Source organism: Exophiala mesophila (assembly GCF_000836275.1).
Source record: "Exophiala mesophila strain CBS 40295 unplaced genomic scaffold supercont1.1, whole genome shotgun sequence".
NCBI classification, from domain to species: domain Eukaryota; kingdom Fungi; phylum Ascomycota; class Eurotiomycetes; order Chaetothyriales; family Herpotrichiellaceae; genus Exophiala; species Exophiala mesophila.
Window position 1 is genome coordinate 1218846 of NW_015622504.1, and position 16679 is coordinate 1235524.

Here is a 16679-nt window from a genome sequence, read left to right on the forward strand (position 1 = left end):
CTCTGATTTGCCGGAGGTCAGAGTGGTCAGGCATCTTTTTTGGTCTAGGTCTGCAACTCCTCTTTTCACTTCCAAATAGCTCACGCGAGAGAGGCAAAACTCATTATTCTATACCCAATAACCCATCAGGCAGCTTGCCGCTTCGTGCCGTCATCCTCTTTTACTTCTTATCATACCTATCGACACCTCTGCCTTATGCCACTATTATCATCGCCCATGTCCTCATAACAGGATGAAATTCTACGAGTCTTCCTTCAACTACGACTATACCTTCCCTGCGGTGACGTTGGCGTACTTCCTTCGCTACCCCAATCCATATTCTCGACATGTGCTAAGCTCGGATGTTATCGATCGATATGTCGATCCTGAAACAAAAAGACTGCACACTGTGAGATTACACCTGAAGAAGTCTAAGGTTCCTGCAGCCATCCTCAAGTTTTTGCCTGGTGGTCTCGCTGGACCCAATGGCTCGAGTCAAAGTTTTATTTTGGAAAAAAGTACCATCGACATGAAGGAAGGTTGGATGGAGACAGAGTCCAAGAACATGGAGTGGACGGGCATCTTGACTGTCATTGAACGTCAGAGCTATAAGAGACTGCGTTTAGCCGATATACCTACCAACGATAGCAAGCAGCATGTCAAAGAGACCACCGGCTGCCAGACGGTGGTCACCTTTGTGTCCAAGCTTGGCCATGGCAAGATTTTATCTCGGAAAAAGCAAGATCATCCGGTAACGGTAGAAGAAGAACATCATCCCAAGCAAGGGTTTTTCGCTGCCTGGTCCACAGCCGGTATCCAACGAACAATCGAGTTGGTGGGAGTGAAGAGGACAAAATCAGCATTGGCCAATGGAAAAGAAGGTATGAACGTGGTCCTGGAACGACTCAGAAGCGGCGGCCTCGTTGCTGTATTGGAAGGCATGAGGAGGGACCGCATGGAAATGACGGGGGTCGGCGAAGGCCTCGGCAATTCTGTGTGGCACACAAGGCGTGACGGCGATCATGACTCTGACTGAGCAGCCTCAGAACAGTTTTGGTGCCGAAATTCACATGATCATGTACAACTAACATTTGTTTTTGCATTTCTCGAGCACGGCGCTGGGGACCGGTTGGGGCGAGCTTAGCTTATGGCATTAAACGAAGCGAGGCACGATATCCGTGCGATAAGCAGGCATGTCCTCAGGAGACATAGGTATCTAATATCCTGTCCACTCACAGAATTTTCTAGCGGCAATTGTGCTTTTTGTTTCTGTCCCTCAAATCCCTCAGTGTCTCTTAAAGAGAGAATGCTTCGAAAATGGTGGCCTGGAGATGCCATCCACCTTGGGCAAGAGCTAACGTACCTAAATCAGCATGGTTCTTTCCTGGAGCTGAAGAAAGGCAGATTCACGCACACACAAGAGCCTTTGGCTGAAAAAATAATGCCCTCATAGCTCTTGAGACGTCTTCTCTCCACTATCATTTACTGAGAATCTAGACATTTGCTATGTGCGATGGATTACCATGGCTAAGTGAAGTGAGGGTAAGGTCAGATCTGCTGCAAAGCCGCACATTGTAGGATTTCCTATCAGACCTTCTCGTCCTTCCTTCTTCTTCCTCCTTCGCTGGACAATCCCTACCAGGCCGTCTATTCCTTCCGCCCTTGCGCGTTGTCTCTCTTTCTACCTGGTTTGAGCGTCATTCCTCTCACATCTGCCACCTCTCTTGCCGCTCTTTTCAAGAGCTGTGGCCGAGATGCTCAATTCCTCCTGTCGATCTCTATGGTTGATTTGCCTGATCTTGCTCACGTTGCTCCAAACCACACAATCCTTTCGGCAGTTTGAACGTCGCAGTGACCTTGCCAACATCCCACCAGTCTCGGTCTCGGGCTGGACTGTCCCCCTACGTGGCTCGAGAACATGCACACCGCACGGTTCCTGTATGCCTATCTACCTCGATGAAGATCTTGACCAATGCGCTGATGATTCTCAGGTACCGATTCCTTGACCCCACCTCCAACCACAAAACCTCTTCAATATCTCACTTTGGGTCGAGGTCTTTACACCTATACCTGTAATGGTGAGGGACCAGACGAAGTGCCAAGGTTCCAATCTCAATCCACACAGTTGTACAACGCTGCGCCTCTGATACCTCGACTTGCCAACGAAGATGCCTTTCACGCATTGGTTGCTGAGCTTGCATTGTTTGATTACATGAGCCTCGAGAACTCGACCTTGGAGTGCATTGGCGCTATCGGAACCGTCAACAATACTGCCATTATTACACTGGTCGAGATTGCCACATTCGAGGCCTGGGCCTACGAGTCAATCCTCTCTCCCAGGCCTTCAGTGGATGGGCGATGGGCTCATTCGGTGAGTCCCCACCGCAGCTGGGATGTCTACAGGGTTGAAATGGCAGGCGGCGCTCCTCCGTCATGTACTGGGGAATCAGAAACGTTAGAAGTGAGCTATGCAGCCGAATACTGGTTCTTTCACACGACAGGGGAGGATCTAATAACGGTTACGAATCATGAGGGCAATGAGGACTCCGAGGGCCCCGATGAATCACTTAGACACACTATGTTGATGATATGAAGCAAAGAGGATGGAGACAGCGATATGGAGTCATGTTGTTGAGATGGTGTCGGTGGGGAGCTGATTGATGCTGGGTGTCATGAAAGCTTGCTGTACTAATTGTGTCTCAGATTCAAGCAAAAACGAATCAAAGATAAACATGTGGACATGGACGAAAGCTTGAAACACTGGGTGAGATCTCAGCAATGGTGGCGTACATCAAATGAGCCAAATGCGAGCAGCAAAATGGGATATGCGTCTGCTCATGGACGATTGCAGATCCGGCTTGGGTGAAATAGAAGCATAAACCTGTCGTCCACTTGATAAAGTCTAACTAGTCGCCTTTTAATTGCAGCCCCCGACATTCAAGAGAGGCCTGGACTCGCAGTGGCGTCTTTATGTAACTGATCTTTCATGAACGCATGTGGCAGCATCATCGTGTCCTGCTTCATGATGGCGCTTTTGGGGTGCGGCCCGCCCGCTCGAGTGAATCAAGCGTCAAAAGCCTCTATGCCAGGCACACCAAAGAGATGACGATGATAAGTGGTTCCCCCTTAGAGCCTCAGGCTTAATTGGTCGGTGCCCTGGCAGCCTGGGTGGGAAAGGGCCAAGGGAGCCTCTTCGGTCTTCGTCTTAGGCGCTGGGCCGCCCTTGTGCGCCCGCCCCTCGTCACTTGTCACTGCTCCTCAATTCCTCCATAATAATGATTGCGTACCCCGCCAACACCCTACCTACTTAGAACCCACTAACCCTTAGTAACACTTTGTGCCACTCAACAAGTCGTAACTCAACTCGTGCTCGGTCCCCGGCAAAAGAGCCCAACCTCAAGGTTTCCAGCATTACCAACACTTCTCTCACAGCTGTCCAACACAATCAATTAACAAGACATCTTTCATTCAACCTTTCATCTAACACACATCTATACAATTGGCCAGCATTGCGTTGGAGTTCTTTATCTACCACTCATCTCCCTTGTCTCCCTTTGCAGCTTGGTCTGACCAAATCTTCACGTGCGCAGTTGCACTTCCCACTCTCCTCTCTGCGCCTCTTTGGTGCATTGAGATGCCTACACACCAATTCAGTGATTACTGGTGACAAGGCTTTGTCTCCCCGTCAGGACGGCGATTGAACGGCCCCTTCTCATCTCCGCATCACGTTCTTAATCCCTAACGATAGACTAGACGACTGGACTGCGGTCGTCTAGTGCTCACCACACCCGATTTCCATCATGTCGTCCGCAATTAATGATGACGAATTATCAATGTCTCTGCCGCAAGGTGACCCTACCACCAAAGTCAGAACCTCCTTACCTCCCGTTGTCTCTCCTCCAGCCAGATTGTCACAAACACCCGTCGCAGAGTCACCCGCCACTGCTCGTGCGATGAGTCGACTTAACCAGTATAGCTTTGTGCGAAATATTGGCGAGGGGTCCTTTGGCAAGGTGAAACTCGCAAGACACAAGATCACAGGTCAAGAGGTGGCCATGAAGACTATCAGTCGTCGAAAACTCATTAGTCGTGACATGGCAGGTCGTATTGAAAGAGAGATTCAATATCTACAACTCCTCCGTCATCCTCACATCATCAAACTCTACACCGTCATCACCACCAAGACAGACATCTACATGGTTCTGGAATACGTTCCTATGGAGTTATTTGACTACATTGTCAAACACGGCCGCCTGGGAGAAGCCAAGGCTCGCAAGCTGTTCCAACAGATCATCTGCGCAGTCGAGTATTGCCACAGACACAAGATCGTCCATCGAGATCTCAAACCCGAGAACCTTCTCCTTGACAAAAACATGAACGTCAAGATTGCCGATTTTGGTCTCAGCAACATCATGACCGACGGCAATTTCCTCAAGACAAGCTGCGGAAGTCCAAATTATGCTGCACCTGAAGTTATTGGCGGAAAGTTGTACGCTGGACCCGAGGTCGATGTCTGGAGTTGTGGAGTCATTCTTTATGTCTTCCTCGTTGGCCGATTGCCTTTCGACGATGAATTCATCCCGGCTTTGTTCAAGAAGATTCAGGCTGGCACCTTCCACATTCCTTCACAGACTCCACCCGGAGCTGTCAACCTCATCAAAAGATGTCTGCAAGTGCACCCAGTTCATCGCATCACTATTCCCGAGATCCGTCAAGATGAATGGTTCATCAAAGACCTACCGGCTTATCTAGTCGATCCAGTTGAGGAATTCCTGGACACCGGAGTGGACCCATCGAAAGCGATCGATCCTCGACAGCTGGCGCCCGGCAAGCCAATCGAAGTGGTGGAAAAGATTCACGAGCAGGTTGTTGGAAAGTTAGGCCGCACCATGGGCTATGCCAAAGAAGATGTCAAAGACGCTTTGAGCAAAGATGAGCCCAGTGCCATCAAAGATGCATACCTGATCGTGAGGGAGAATCAACTCATGGTCAATGCTCCACAATACCGTGCAGCCAACCCTGAACTGGAGTCCTTCATGGCTTCGTCACCACCTACTGAGCCCAATTATCCTGGATTCCCAGGTTCACCAATCAATGCCTCGGCGCGCAAGTTTGAAGAGATGAAACCGTTAACGCCGACTCGAGGTGATGCCCACCGAGCAAGTCGCACACTTTCCGACACTCCTCCAATCAAAGAAGAAGAGAAGCCTCGGATCTCCACTGTGCGGGTGCTCAACACCTCGTTGCCGCATGTTCATGATGAGGTATTGCAGATTCGAGAGCGGGCAAAGGCTCGTGGCGAAGACCCAGACCTCGCTCTTCACCCGTCACAAGACAGCAGCAACAGCGAAATTGACAGTCCGATTCCCGAAGAAATCAAAGACGAACATGGCAATCCCATCTATCGGTCCAAGGAGGAGCAGGAGGCGACATCCAAAGCACTCAAGCCCCACTCGAGGTCGGTGACGCAATTGAACTCGATGCGTGAGAACAAGCAGAAGCCACAGGGAATGACAACAGTTTCTTCTGAAGAGAAGAGAGCAGCCCCCGCGAAAACCAAGCCAAGAAAATGGCAGTTTGGTATTCGGTCACGAAATGAGCCGTGGGAGGCGATGAAATGTCTGTTCAATGCACTTGAAGCATTGGGGGCAGACTGGGAGATCAACCCTTGGCTCAAACCCGAGTCGGTGGCAGACGGCGAAGACGAAAAAGACAACATCCCAGCAATGCCCGTGGAGCTGCCACCAGGAGAACGGCATACTTTGCTCCAAGAGAAGTATGATTTCGTGCCCAGTGACTACTATATCCCACGCGATACGTACAGCATTCGTGCTCGAGTTTTGAAGAAGGGTATGTTGATGCCTGGAGAAGCACCGTCTCTTTCGGCGCACAGTTCCGCTGTCAGCTTGCCACAGGAGGCTCAGACCCAACTCAAAAGACACATTGAACAGCTTGGTATTTACACGTCGGATGAGATGCGGGATGCGTTGGGCATGTCTTCGGCCAATGGTGGCAAAGCTAAACTCAAGTCACCTACTGGCAGCGTCCATGCCTCGAGACAAAACGCGGGGTCAGGGGAGCACTTCAGCCATGGCCAAGAGTCGTTCACTGGGCCCGGACAGCCTCTCAGCAGACCCGACAGCCTGTCAGCCCTGAACATGAAGGGTCCAAACGACCATATCGGCGTGTGGGTATTCCTTGACATTCAATTATACGCACTTGAAGGACAGACGTTTGTGGTGGATTTCAAGTGTGACGGATATCAAAATGTCATTTGGCACGATGTTAAGAAAGATCGAGAACGCATCAAGACTTCTGGCAGCGCCAGCACACTTGCCAGTCCAACCAACAGCCGCCCAACCAGTGGGTTTGGCGAAACCAGCCACCCCAGCTCAGATCGTTTGGACGAGGAGAGTGGCGAAGGGTACTGGAAACCAGTGAGCAAGAGGTACAAGAATGTGGAAAAGGAGATTTCGAGCCCTTATCCATACATCGATGTTGCCAGCGACCTGGTGGCTCATTTGGTAAGCTGAACTTATTCATTCGGAAATACAGAGTAACTAATGTCGAGCAGTGGGGAGGAAGTTGAGCGGATTTCTGTGCCTCGGCAGCCTGAGACAGACAGACGCATGGACAGAGCATGTAACGATAATTGTGACGACGAAGAAAATGACCATCATCTGATGCCCTTCCAACCATGGAGGCATAGCAGATGAAAGGGCGGCACGGGCAACGTGAAACCTGGTTGCGGCTAAAAGAGAGGATACCCTGTTTGCAATGGTGTCAGGATTTCACATGGATTGGACCGCAATGGAAAGCCTCGTTGAGGGCAGAGAGAAATGCGCCGGAGACTCGAAAGAGCGAGGATCAAAAGTCAGCCCGACAATTGTCTCTATATCGACATTCGTAAACTGGCATTTGCTGGAGACAAGGCTAGGGAAGGAAAGCGTATAATAGTCCTTGATAGCTGAGATGACAACATGGATATTGACTTTCACGTACCGGGCCCCAGAAGTACTCAGTGATTGAGTTATCGAATCATGGACCAGTTGATATGATATGATATGATCTGGATCTTGATTCTTCTCATACCTTGAAATCTGATAAGTCGAGGATGAGTGAGGACGCGTCTTTAATACCCGCCAAGACTTTGTTCTCTACTCCTGAGGTAACCAGTCGCGTCACGACGTGACCACGCGGTAGTTGAACTTATCTACTATAGTTCTCTCCGTATGCCAAAGATGACATTCTAAAAACAGCATCTTGTCAATTTGAGGTGGACACTGGATAGGCAAGCAGCTCACTGCCTGCCGTAGGCTCTCCACTAGGTACTCACTCGACTTGACCGCCCGGACAGGTCTTGGACACGGTTCATCCACCCACCAGCACCAATCAATCCATCACAAGTCCATATATCTAACTTCCTCTACCCACCCAACAACATTCAGAAACCTCAATCTCAACCGCCAAAATGCCAACCTTTAATAAAAAACGCAAATCCGGCGGCACCAGCAACCACTACGCCAACAACCATCATACCGATAACGACGACCAAGACGGTAATGCCAATGCCAGCGACACCGCCACCGCCACCACCACCGCCACTGGCAGCAACAGCAAACGAGCCAAAGGTACCAGTGGGACAGCATTCAAACCATCCCGTCAACCTCAAACCGACAGTGATGGGAACCGATACTGGGAGATATCCAAATCTCGACGCGTCACGGTTTCGGAATTCAAGGGGAAGCCGCTGGTTAATGTGAGAGAGTATTATCAAAAGGGGGAGGAGTGGTTACCTGGGAAGAAGGTATGATTTATTTTCATGAGACGAATGAATGAATGAAGGGATCCTTGGACTATTTGCTAATTATTATGATGCTTTTTCTCTCATTTGCAGGGTATTTCTATGAGTGTTGAGCAATACTCGGCTTTGGTCGATATCATGCCGCAGATTGAGGAGACTTTGGCGAAAATGGGGAATCAAGTGCCACGGCCGGATTATAGTGGCAAGGCTGGATTGGTGAAACCTCGTAACGACAAAGATGATGATGACGATGACGACGACGGTGCACAAAAGACAAAGACAAAGGCCAATTTCGATTCGACGAGCGATGAAGAGGATTAATCGCTAATTCATGGGCGTCAAGCTCAACACGATCAAGGCAAAGGCGATGCTCTTCGATATTCGAAATCACTTTATATCATTCTCTGTTTCGACAAATGCTTGTCTTGTCACTACTTGACAATGACGCCCCCCTTCTCGGGTTGGATAACATTACCCCGTCACCTCTACATATCTTGATCACACATCAAAGATCATCACGAACTACTCTCCCACTCGGCCAATCTCGATGCAAGACTTCCTTTCTTCCAGTGTTTCTCATAATCCTCTTTGAGATCCACCTGACTCTTTTCACCTGCTCGGCCGTATCCACCTCCACCAGGTGTCATCTGGAACAATGGTCAGTCATATTGCCAACACACACGTAATGCCGAGAGAACAACATACCACTATGATCCTTTCGCCAGGTTGCATCGACGCAGTGTTCTTCGCTCCGAGACTGTACTTCGATTAGTCTGGATTCTGGATCATTGCAGGAATCCAACAACAGCTGGCAAAAGCTAAGGGGTGGTAGAGAGAGGAGTTGACCAAAACATAAACATACCTGAGTTGCTTCTCTTCATATCCCTCATTTTCTTCACCTTCTCGTTGCTTACCCTCATGCTCACCGCCGCTGCCTTTCTTTTGAGTCTTCTTGATCTTTCGAATCCAGATGTTCTTCCCGCATTGTGCATCACCTCCACCATGAAGACCGTAAGGCCGGTATACTCGTCTTTCACTCAGGATACTGACCTGGACAGGGATTCGAAACTCGATATCTCGAATAACCCCATCACCTCCCTTGTGCTGTCCGACGCCACCGCTTCCGGCGCGCAAGCTGAATTCTCTCAAGATGACAGGATATCTCCGTTCAAAAACCTCAGCATCCGTGATCCTCGTGTTGGTCATGTGAGTGTGTACACCGCTGGTTCCTTCCCAATCTTTGCCGGCACCACTGCCACCAGCAATCGTCTCATAGTATCCAAAACCCTTGATATCCTTGCCTCCCTTGACATTGCCGCCAAATCCAAACGTGAGATTATTGCAATCGCCTTGACTGGCAGCGCAGGCTTCAAAAGCCTTGAATACCACATCCGTCACGCGTTGACTGGTGAGCACATTTCCACCCACCACGGCGGCCTTTTCTGACGGGCTCAAGAAGCTGCCTGGAGGGATCCTTACATCAACTGGCTTCAAGCAACCCTGATTCAATGGGATATCCTGATCGATCAAACATCTCAAACAGTAAATGATGGCCGAGTATGTCACCGCTTCTGGGGCGTTGATATTGCCATACACTTCCGGCCCGGTGCCGTCAAAATCAAATACTGCTTCTCCTTTCTCCGCGTCGATGGTCACTTTTAACGTGATTGGCGAGCCGTCGTCCATATAGTCGGTCGCCTGTAGGGCTTTGCCTTCAAACCTCTTGCTCACCTCCTTTAATAATTCTCTGACACTCTTCTCTGCGTTATCTTGAATTGCGTGCATATAGTACTGCACCACATCCTCGCCATAGTCCTCGATTAACGAAGAGATCAAGTTAATGCCTTTTTGGTTGGCAGCAATTTGAGCCTTTAGATCGTTAATGTTATCTGCCAAACATCTAGTCCCCGAACATTCAGGATATTGAGCAGGTTCGTCGTATAGGAGCTCGGTAATTCTCTTCTCGTCGAACTTTCCCTCAGACACGAGCTTCTCCGACTTGATTGCGGCACCCTCTTGGTACAGCTCGCGCGAATGAGGAGGCATACTTCCGGGTAAGATACCACCAATATCGGCGTGATGGGCGCGACTGGCCACGTAAAACACAATCTCACCAGATGATGAGAATGCAGGGGTCACGACGGTGATGTCAGGAAGATGAGTACCACCATATTCAGGATGGTTGGAGACAATTACATCGCCCCGTTTTAGCTTTCCTTTCCAGATCTTGGCTTGTGTGCGCACACAGGTCGACATAGAGCCAAGGTGCACAGGAAGATGGGGTGCATTGGCGACGAGGCCACCGTCGGCGTCAAACAGTGCGCACGAGTAATCGAGCCGCTCTTTGACGTTGGTGCTGACTGATGTTTTCTGTAATGCGCGGCCCATCTGCTCTGCAATCGCCATGAATCGATGCGCGAAGATGGATAAGAGAATGGGGTCGACTTCCTTAGTATTAGCCTTCTTTGCCGCTCCTTCGTCACCAATGTTGATGACCACATGGGTGGAGATGATTAGAGCCGATGCATCTGGTGTCACCACGATTGTCTGAGTACCGTCGGCAATGATGGCCGGTCCTTTGATCCGGGTGCCAACTTCGATGTCTTCGAGCTTGTAGATCTTGGTTTTCTGACGCCCTCCTTCGAAGTAGACCTCCGAGGTCGAATATGCTTTGTCTTCGGCGATGTCTTTAGGTTGGATCTCTTTGAGCTGTTGATCTGCTGTTTTGGACATGCCCCGGAATGATTTACCGATTCCCCGAACACGTACATCGTCGACAATGATGTCTCGGTCTGGTAAGGTGAAACCGAACTCTTGCTCGTGCTGACGAACGAATGCACCACCAAAAGCGAAGTCGTCGCCATCGAAGTACTCCTTTGCATCGCCTTCGGACGGCCGAATCACCATCAAGGCCGACTCTGTGCCTCGGTAACGCATGTTGAGATACTCTTCAAATTCGATGGTGTCGTCAGTGAATCCCTGATCTTGCAGTCGTTTGCGGGAACGCTGCTTCAGGTCCTCAAGCTTGGATTGCAGGCCTTCTCGCTTGCCACCAGAAAGGTCCCAGACGTGGGATTCCGGAACTTGAGACTCGTCCACAACGTCTGCCAGAGCCATTCCGTAAGCGGATAGGACAGATGAGTACCGATGTACCAGGATCTGACGGATTCCCAGCGATTCTGCAATAGCAACGGCATGTTGGCCACCTGCACCACCAAAAGTCGCAAGGCGATGGGTCGATGTATCATGGCCCTTTGCTTCGGTCAGAGAGCGGATTGGGCGAGTCATGGTCTCATTTGCAATCATGATGAAGCCATATGCGACCTCGTCGGCTGAGAGGTTTTTACCAGTCTTTGTGTTGATTTCTTTTGTAAGATCGTCGAAAAGCTGTTTACTTGCTTCTGGGTCAAGGCCTTGATCTTCATTCTTACCAAATATCTTAGGGAAGAAGTCCGGTAGCAGACGTCCAAGAAAGAGGTTGGCATCTGTGACGGTTAAAGGTCCACCTTTACGATAGCAAGCTGGCCCAGGATGTGCGCCAGCAGATTCTGGGCCAACTGCAAAGAGACCGTTACGGAAAAAGAGACGGGATCCTCCTCCTGCGGCGACAGTGTTGATATCGAGTTGCGGCGACTGAATAGTAACACCAGCAGTCGTAGTCTCGAAGACATGTTCGTAGCGACCGGACCCATATCGGCTGACATCTGTACTGGTGCCGCCCATGTCGAAACCAATGACAGGAGTCTTTGTTTCTGGGTCATATGAGGTCAAGGCATAGCCGACCACACCACCTGCCGGGCCAGACAGTATAGCTCGAAGACCGGAAAATTGATCGACATCGACAAGCCCACCATCCGATTGCATGAATTCACATCGGGCCCCTTTATCTCCTTTCTCAGCCTTGACGCTTTCGGTACCGAGACCACCCTCAAAGCCAGCCTGAAAGCCGGAGATGTACTTTTTGATGGCAGGAGTCAGATAAGCATCAGCACTGGCCGATGTAGCTCGAGGGACGAGCTTGATCATGGGCATCAACTCATGACTCAAGCTCACGTTATTGAAACCGATATCATGGGCGATTTTCCCAATTAATGCCTCGTGGGCAGGAAATGTATATCCGTGCATCAGACAGACGGCGACACTGCGGAAGCCCTTGTCATAGAGACCACGCAACTGCTTCTTTACTTCATCTTGGTCTGGACGAGACAGTATCCTCACTGCTTCACCTGAGAGCCCCTGTACCAGGTCCTTGTCTGTAGCCTCGTCATGCTTAGCATCGACTTTGGTTTGATGCCTGGTGGGGTCTTCGGCATAATCCTCCAAAGTGACTCTCTCGTCGATCTCAACGACTTCCTGATATAAAACATCAGGTCTTCGGATGGCGAGATCAAAGATTTTGGGCCTGGACTGGTTGCCAATTTCTAGACAGTCTTTGAATCCCTTGGTGACGATGAGGGCCATCTTTTCGCCTTTGCGCTCCAAAAGGGCGTTGGTCGCCACAGTGGTGCCCATGCGAATACTCTCGATCTTGGTGGTGTCGAGTGCCTCGCCACGGGGAATCTCACGGCCTGTGAACTTGGACATAAGGCGCCGGATGCCTTCCAACGGAGCATCCTTATAGTTGGAGGGGTCTTCTGACAGCAATTTAATGATTATATCGTCTTCCATACGTCCTGTGCCGGGGTTGCCTACACAATCTGTGAAGGTGCCACCCCGCTTTTGGCTCGAAGAGCGATGTCAGATTCATTCTTTCAGGAAGGCTTGACATGGCAGGAGTGTTCTAGAGGTGAAGAGAAGTGGAAGAGCTTACATCGATGGCTATGCGGATTCCACGATCCGCTTCTCCTGCGTCACCCATGGCTGTACACTATTTAATGGAGTCTTCGGGTATGGTAAGGATATAGGTGAAGAACGGAGATGAATTTGAGCTGGAATATTAGATAGTTGTGGAGATCGAATGTTTGACGATCAACTGGTTGAAGAGTTGTATGACTTTGTCATCAAATATAATTTAGTTTCCCACCGTCGACTGATGATCCAGTGACCGATGGAGAAGTCCGCTGTAGACAGAGTGGTGTGCTCACTGTCCAAGCTCTGTATTTCTCCAAGGCAGCACCTAGATATTCTGTTTGAGACAAATCTCGAGAGCTCTAAAAAGATGTTTCGAATTGTGGGAGAAGAGGTAGTTAGAACCAGGTGCAAGAGGAAGGTGGGATGGAGTTGTGCCATGGCGCCTGCCACACGAGATGACATGGGGAGTATAAAGGGCAGGCACGTATGAGATCATTTGGCAGGTGCGAGACGGTGGCTTTCGGTGTCGGAAGGCGCAATGGACTCCCCGCTGCCAAGGAAGGTCCAGAGGTTCTCCCCAACCGCCGCAACCCTAAAGCACACACGAGCATGATGATATCTCTGTTCCCAAGTCTTGATTACCACGTTGCCCACCTTTGACAATGGGGGATGGGTCTCTCGGCGCCAATATGAGCGACCTCCCCAGTCCCCACGAGACAGTCAATTTGATCAACGATAGTCTATCTGTGGTCATCTCCGTTTCGTGGCACCTGATATACATATCATGGAGGCGAATTGTCTGTATGTAAGCTACTAGGGTAGAAGAATGAGGTGCCGATGTTCATGACCAGATAAATACATGGCTCTGGACTACCATGTTTGGACAGAGAAGCGTTGGGTAATCTTCTGTTGTCCTTCGTTAAATCTCAGCTAAACGACGAGCATCGTATCCAGATGATGGGCTACCGATACTCGACATTGATCTTGTACTCTTACTTTTAGTGTCTGTAAAACCGCACACCTGGACCATACAGTAGTTGAGAAACCTGCCATTTTGGTCAACCCCTGTCTAATAGAATCCAATCGTAAAAGCGAATGTCTGGTCCACATATGGATCACCAACACTCGCACCAAAGAAGAAGAAAAAAGAGCATCGTCATTCATGATATGGGTCGCTGTAAAAGACACCGAGCTCTTTTGTATCGACATCAACAAAACATCCCTGTCCCACCCAACCAAATCACCCTCGGGCGGCAAATTCTCCCCATGAACCATGTCACATGCCGACTGACCAAAGAATCAGGTTGTAACTGCCTGTCGCTCATTATTCAGAACTCGCATCTCTGCTGCCTCTAGATTGCTGAGAACCACGCTCGCCGCCTTTCGTTACGCAGTGCTTTACGATCCACGGGTGCCGCAGAACATCATCGAGCGGAATTCGTTTCTCTGGGTCGAGGACAAGAAGCTGCAGCATCGTTAGTCGTGTCAATTGTACCATGTTGTCTTGCACTCACTCGATGTATCAGGTCTTTGGCCTCTAAACTGACAAAGGGTGGCACAGTCATGTCGCCTCGTGCAATTCGTCTCTGAGTCATGATGGGTGTGTCTTCAAAAGGCGCCTCTCCAACGAGGAATTCATATGTGAGGACCCCTAAGCTCCAGAGATCGACCTTTTCGTTGTAAAAGTTGTCCGAGGTGCCAGGTTTGAGCATCTCAGGAGGGAGGTAATCCAAGGTGCCACACATGGTTTGTCGTCGATTATTGGGCGCATGCACAGACCAGCCGAAGTCTGAAACCTTGAGCTCACCGTGAATTCCCAGAAGAATATTCTCGGGTTTGATGTCTCGATGCATGACATGTTTCTTGTGGAGATATTTCAGTGCTGCCGCCATTTGAGCAATGTATTGTGCAGCCTTCCACTCGGGAAATCTGTTCTCCTTTCGCAGATGTTTGTATAGTTCTCCTTTGCCCGCGAACTCGAGGATGAGAAACACTCTTTTGCTGTCATGGAAATGACCAAACAGTCGCAAGATGTTGGGGTGTCTTAGATTGGACTGGATCTCGATCTCACGTCGAACCTGCTTTTCCACCTTACCCTGCTGGAGCTCAGACTTGTGCAGAACCTTGAGAGCACACACATAGCCCGATGATCTCTCTCGCGCCAGATAGACTCGACCGAATTTGCCCTTGCCCAATGGCTTCCCAATCTCAAACATGCCAAGATGGAATTGTTTGGGGGCTTGAGGCTGATCAAAGAACGCCGTAGATGCCGAATAGCGTTGGATCTGATCAGAGCTATCGCTGGGTTCGCGTGATGATGGGTTTGGTCTTCTGACAGGTGAGGGGGGAAGGGTTGGCACTTTCGTGGTGTTTGTTATTGTGGTCGTCTGCCCGGCGTTCTGGCGAGATTCGTTGCTCGCTTGAAGTGCATATTTGACGAGATTGGCTCGGGGTTGCTGGCCTGGCAAGGTAGCAATAGTGCCTTGATTTGCTGTCTGCCGAGTGTTAGAATGAGAAGGAAAGAGGTCTGAAAGAAGTTGATCGAACTCACCTTGGATTTCAGCATGTTTGTCGCCAACTCATTCTCGTCAGTGACGGTCAGATGCTCGAATCGTGCTTCGAGGGTTTTGGTCGCCATCTTGAGAGGATGAAGGAGTTGTTGAGCTGGCTGGGAGAGGGAAGAGGTGGATGAAGAGGTAGAGTTTGGCGAATTTGTCGAGTGTGCAGGCAGAGACTGATTCTCATCGGTGGTGTAAGAGCCACTCAAGGTGAAGTTGAAGTTGATTTGACTTGTTCTTGTATCAGACGTTGGTTCGAAGGACGTAGTTCGTTTGGGGCGCACGGCCAATCCAAGCCTTAGAAAACAAGGTTTGGTTGTACCGGGCAACCAATTTCTAAAGACGTGGGTTTTGCGGGCAGTGGGCGTCAATGACCTGTCATTTGAATCTGGACCGATTTGGAAGGAGGGACGAGATCGTCACAATTATTGAAGCAGCAGGAGCAACTGTGAATGTGCAATTCGTCTCTTTTTGAAGCGTCGAGATGCTCTGAGTCAAACGCCGTTTCTTGCCTGGTGCTTGATTATCACCACATCATTCGGTCTCTTAGTGGACCAGCCCCTACTCTCACAATGTCACTCAACGGATCGTCCTCCAGGGACAATGTCAACACGAAATTCCCCTCTCCTGCCGCCGCTCCACCCCGATCACACTCGATTCACGGGTTCCGTATCACCACTCAAAAACTCCCTATTCTCAAGGCTGGTCCTATCGAAGAAATGACAAGTCGACTCGGGATTGCCCCTCCAGAAATGATCTTCGGAGATAATGTCGTGGCCTTGGAACATCCGTCCTCCGGCTGGGGTATCAAGTTTGATGCCTTTGGCGCACTTGATCGAGTTGATAAAACTGGCGAGAAGAGGTTGAAAGTGGCATATTCGAATGAGTGGCATAAGAGCCGGGAAGATTCACATGACATCAAAGAAGTCATCAAGCCCTTTGACTGGTCTTACACGACCGACTACAAAGGTGATGTCGCCCCTGGCTCTCCGGAATTCGTTCCCTCGACCGACGAGATCCCTCTGGAATTGCTGAAACGACCCGACCCCATCTTATTCTTTGACGACGTCATTCTATACGAAGACGAACTGGCCGACAATGGCATCACCATGCTTTCCTGCAAGATACGGGTTATGCCCTCCCGCTTATTGCTGCTGTGTCGATTCTTCATGAGGTTAGACAATGTCCTCCTCAGACTCCGTGACACCCGGATCTACATTGACCTGGAGCAAAAGCACGTTATTCGAGAGTACGTTGCACGAGAGGAGGCATATGACAAGGTGAGGCAAGACCTGGCTAGTCGAAGAGACGATGTGACTGCTGTATTGCGAGACCCCAACCAGATGGCTGCACAATTGCCGATTGTTGAGAAAACCGTGGAATCGGTGCGTCTGGGGACATGAACCCTATGCACTTGAGGCAACTGCGCTATAGTAGGCGCGTACAATTCGAGGCGCTCGAAGCGACGAGTCACTGGCACGACTGCGGATAATTGAACGACTCGGCAGATACCCAACAGCAACGACTTGATTTCGGCCGACAACAGT

The 16679-nt window shown here is 50.0% G+C and overlaps 7 protein-coding genes across 7 annotated transcripts; 5 read left to right on the forward strand and 2 right to left on the reverse strand.

Moving 5' to 3' along the window:
- The first annotated feature begins 83 nt into the window (after positions 1-83).
- Positions 84-1321, forward strand: PV10_00395 (uncharacterized protein). The gene has a single exon (XM_016364470.1). It carries the CDS (start codon positions 233-235, stop codon positions 1013-1015), a length of 783 nt encoding a protein of 260 aa, XP_016228119.1. The 5' UTR covers positions 84-232; the 3' UTR covers positions 1016-1321.
- A 289-nt stretch (positions 1322-1610) lies between these two features.
- Positions 1611-2709, forward strand: PV10_00396 (uncharacterized protein; the record flags this gene model as incomplete). The annotated part of the gene is made up of 3 exons (XM_016364471.1): positions 1611-1917; positions 1971-2350; positions 2683-2709. Exons 1-3 carry the CDS (start codon positions 1734-1736, stop codon positions 2707-2709), a joined length of 591 nt encoding a protein of 196 aa, XP_016228120.1. The 5' UTR covers positions 1611-1733.
- A 609-nt stretch (positions 2710-3318) lies between these two features.
- On the forward strand, positions 3319-6976 carry PV10_00397 (uncharacterized protein). The gene is made up of 2 exons (XM_016364472.1): positions 3319-6503; positions 6554-6976. The coding sequence occupies exons 1-2, from the start codon at positions 3780-3782 to the stop codon at positions 6566-6568; spliced, it is 2739 nt and encodes a 912-aa protein (XP_016228121.1). The 5' UTR covers positions 3319-3779; the 3' UTR covers positions 6569-6976.
- A 239-nt stretch (positions 6977-7215) lies between these two features.
- On the forward strand, positions 7216-8650 carry PV10_00398 (uncharacterized protein). Its single transcript, XM_016364473.1, has 2 exons — positions 7216-7786; positions 7877-8650. Exons 1-2 carry the CDS (start codon positions 7451-7453, stop codon positions 8102-8104), a joined length of 564 nt encoding a protein of 187 aa, XP_016228122.1. The 5' UTR covers positions 7216-7450; the 3' UTR covers positions 8105-8650.
- PV10_00399 (uncharacterized protein) lies at positions 8162-12996 on the reverse strand. The gene is made up of 4 exons (XM_016364474.1): positions 12594-12996; positions 8646-12499; positions 8489-8540; positions 8162-8430 (listed from the first exon to the last, which is right to left on the reverse strand). The coding sequence occupies exons 1-4, from the start codon at positions 12639-12641 to the stop codon at positions 8299-8301; spliced, it is 4086 nt and encodes a 1361-aa protein (XP_016228123.1). The 5' UTR covers positions 12642-12996; the 3' UTR covers positions 8162-8298.
- A 711-nt stretch (positions 12997-13707) lies between these two features.
- On the reverse strand, positions 13708-15354 carry PV10_00400 (serine/threonine-protein kinase ark1). Its single transcript, XM_016364475.1, has 3 exons — positions 15126-15354; positions 14089-15069; positions 13708-14039 (listed from the first exon to the last, which is right to left on the reverse strand). Exons 1-3 carry the CDS (start codon positions 15210-15212, stop codon positions 13899-13901), a joined length of 1209 nt encoding a protein of 402 aa, XP_016228124.1. The 5' UTR covers positions 15213-15354; the 3' UTR covers positions 13708-13898.
- Positions 15355-15704: 350 nt separating this feature from the next.
- PV10_00401 (uncharacterized protein) lies at positions 15705-16535 on the forward strand (the record flags this gene model as incomplete). The annotated part of the gene is made up of 1 exon (XM_016364476.1): positions 15705-16535. The coding sequence occupies one exon, from the start codon at positions 15705-15707 to the stop codon at positions 16533-16535; it is 831 nt and encodes a 276-aa protein (XP_016228125.1).
- Between the last annotated feature and the right edge of the window lie 144 nt (positions 16536-16679).

What these genes read in the sequence shown, in the direction of transcription:
- PV10_00395 (XM_016364470.1), top strand. Translation starts at nt 233, where the DNA reads ATGAAATTCTACGAGTCTTCCTTCAACTACGACTATACCTTCCCTGCG.
- PV10_00397 (XM_016364472.1), top strand. Translation starts at nt 3,780, where the DNA reads ATGTCGTCCGCAATTAATGATGACGAATTATCAATGTCTCTGCCGCAA.
- PV10_00398 (XM_016364473.1), top strand. Translation starts at nt 7,451, where the DNA reads ATGCCAACCTTTAATAAAAAACGCAAATCCGGCGGCACCAGCAACCAC. An exon ending in AGTGGTTACCTGGGAAGAAG is followed by an intron (nt 7,787 to 7,876) that starts GTATGATTTATT and finishes TCTCATTTGCAG; the next exon opens with GGTATTTCTATGAGTGTTGA.
- PV10_00399 (XM_016364474.1), bottom strand. Translation starts at nt 12,641, where the DNA reads ATGGGTGACGCAGGAGAAGCGGATCGTGGAATCCGCATAGCCATCGAT. An exon ending in TATGAAGAGAAGCAACTCAG is followed by an intron (nt 8,541 to 8,645) that starts GTATGTTTATGT and finishes ATCGAAGTACAG; the next exon opens with TCTCGGAGCGAAGAACACTG. An exon ending in CTGGCGAAAGGATCATAGTG is followed by an intron (nt 8,431 to 8,488) that starts GTATGTTGTTCT and finishes CCATTGTTCCAG; the next exon opens with ATGACACCTGGTGGAGGTGG.
- PV10_00400 (XM_016364475.1), bottom strand. Translation starts at nt 15,212, where the DNA reads ATGGCGACCAAAACCCTCGAAGCACGATTCGAGCATCTGACCGTCACT. An exon ending in CAAACATGCTGAAATCCAAG is followed by an intron (nt 15,070 to 15,125) that starts GTGAGTTCGATC and finishes AACACTCGGCAG; the next exon opens with ACAGCAAATCAAGGCACTAT. An exon ending in CCAAAGACCTGATACATCGA is followed by an intron (nt 14,040 to 14,088) that starts GTGAGTGCAAGA and finishes ACGATGCTGCAG; the next exon opens with CTTCTTGTCCTCGACCCAGA.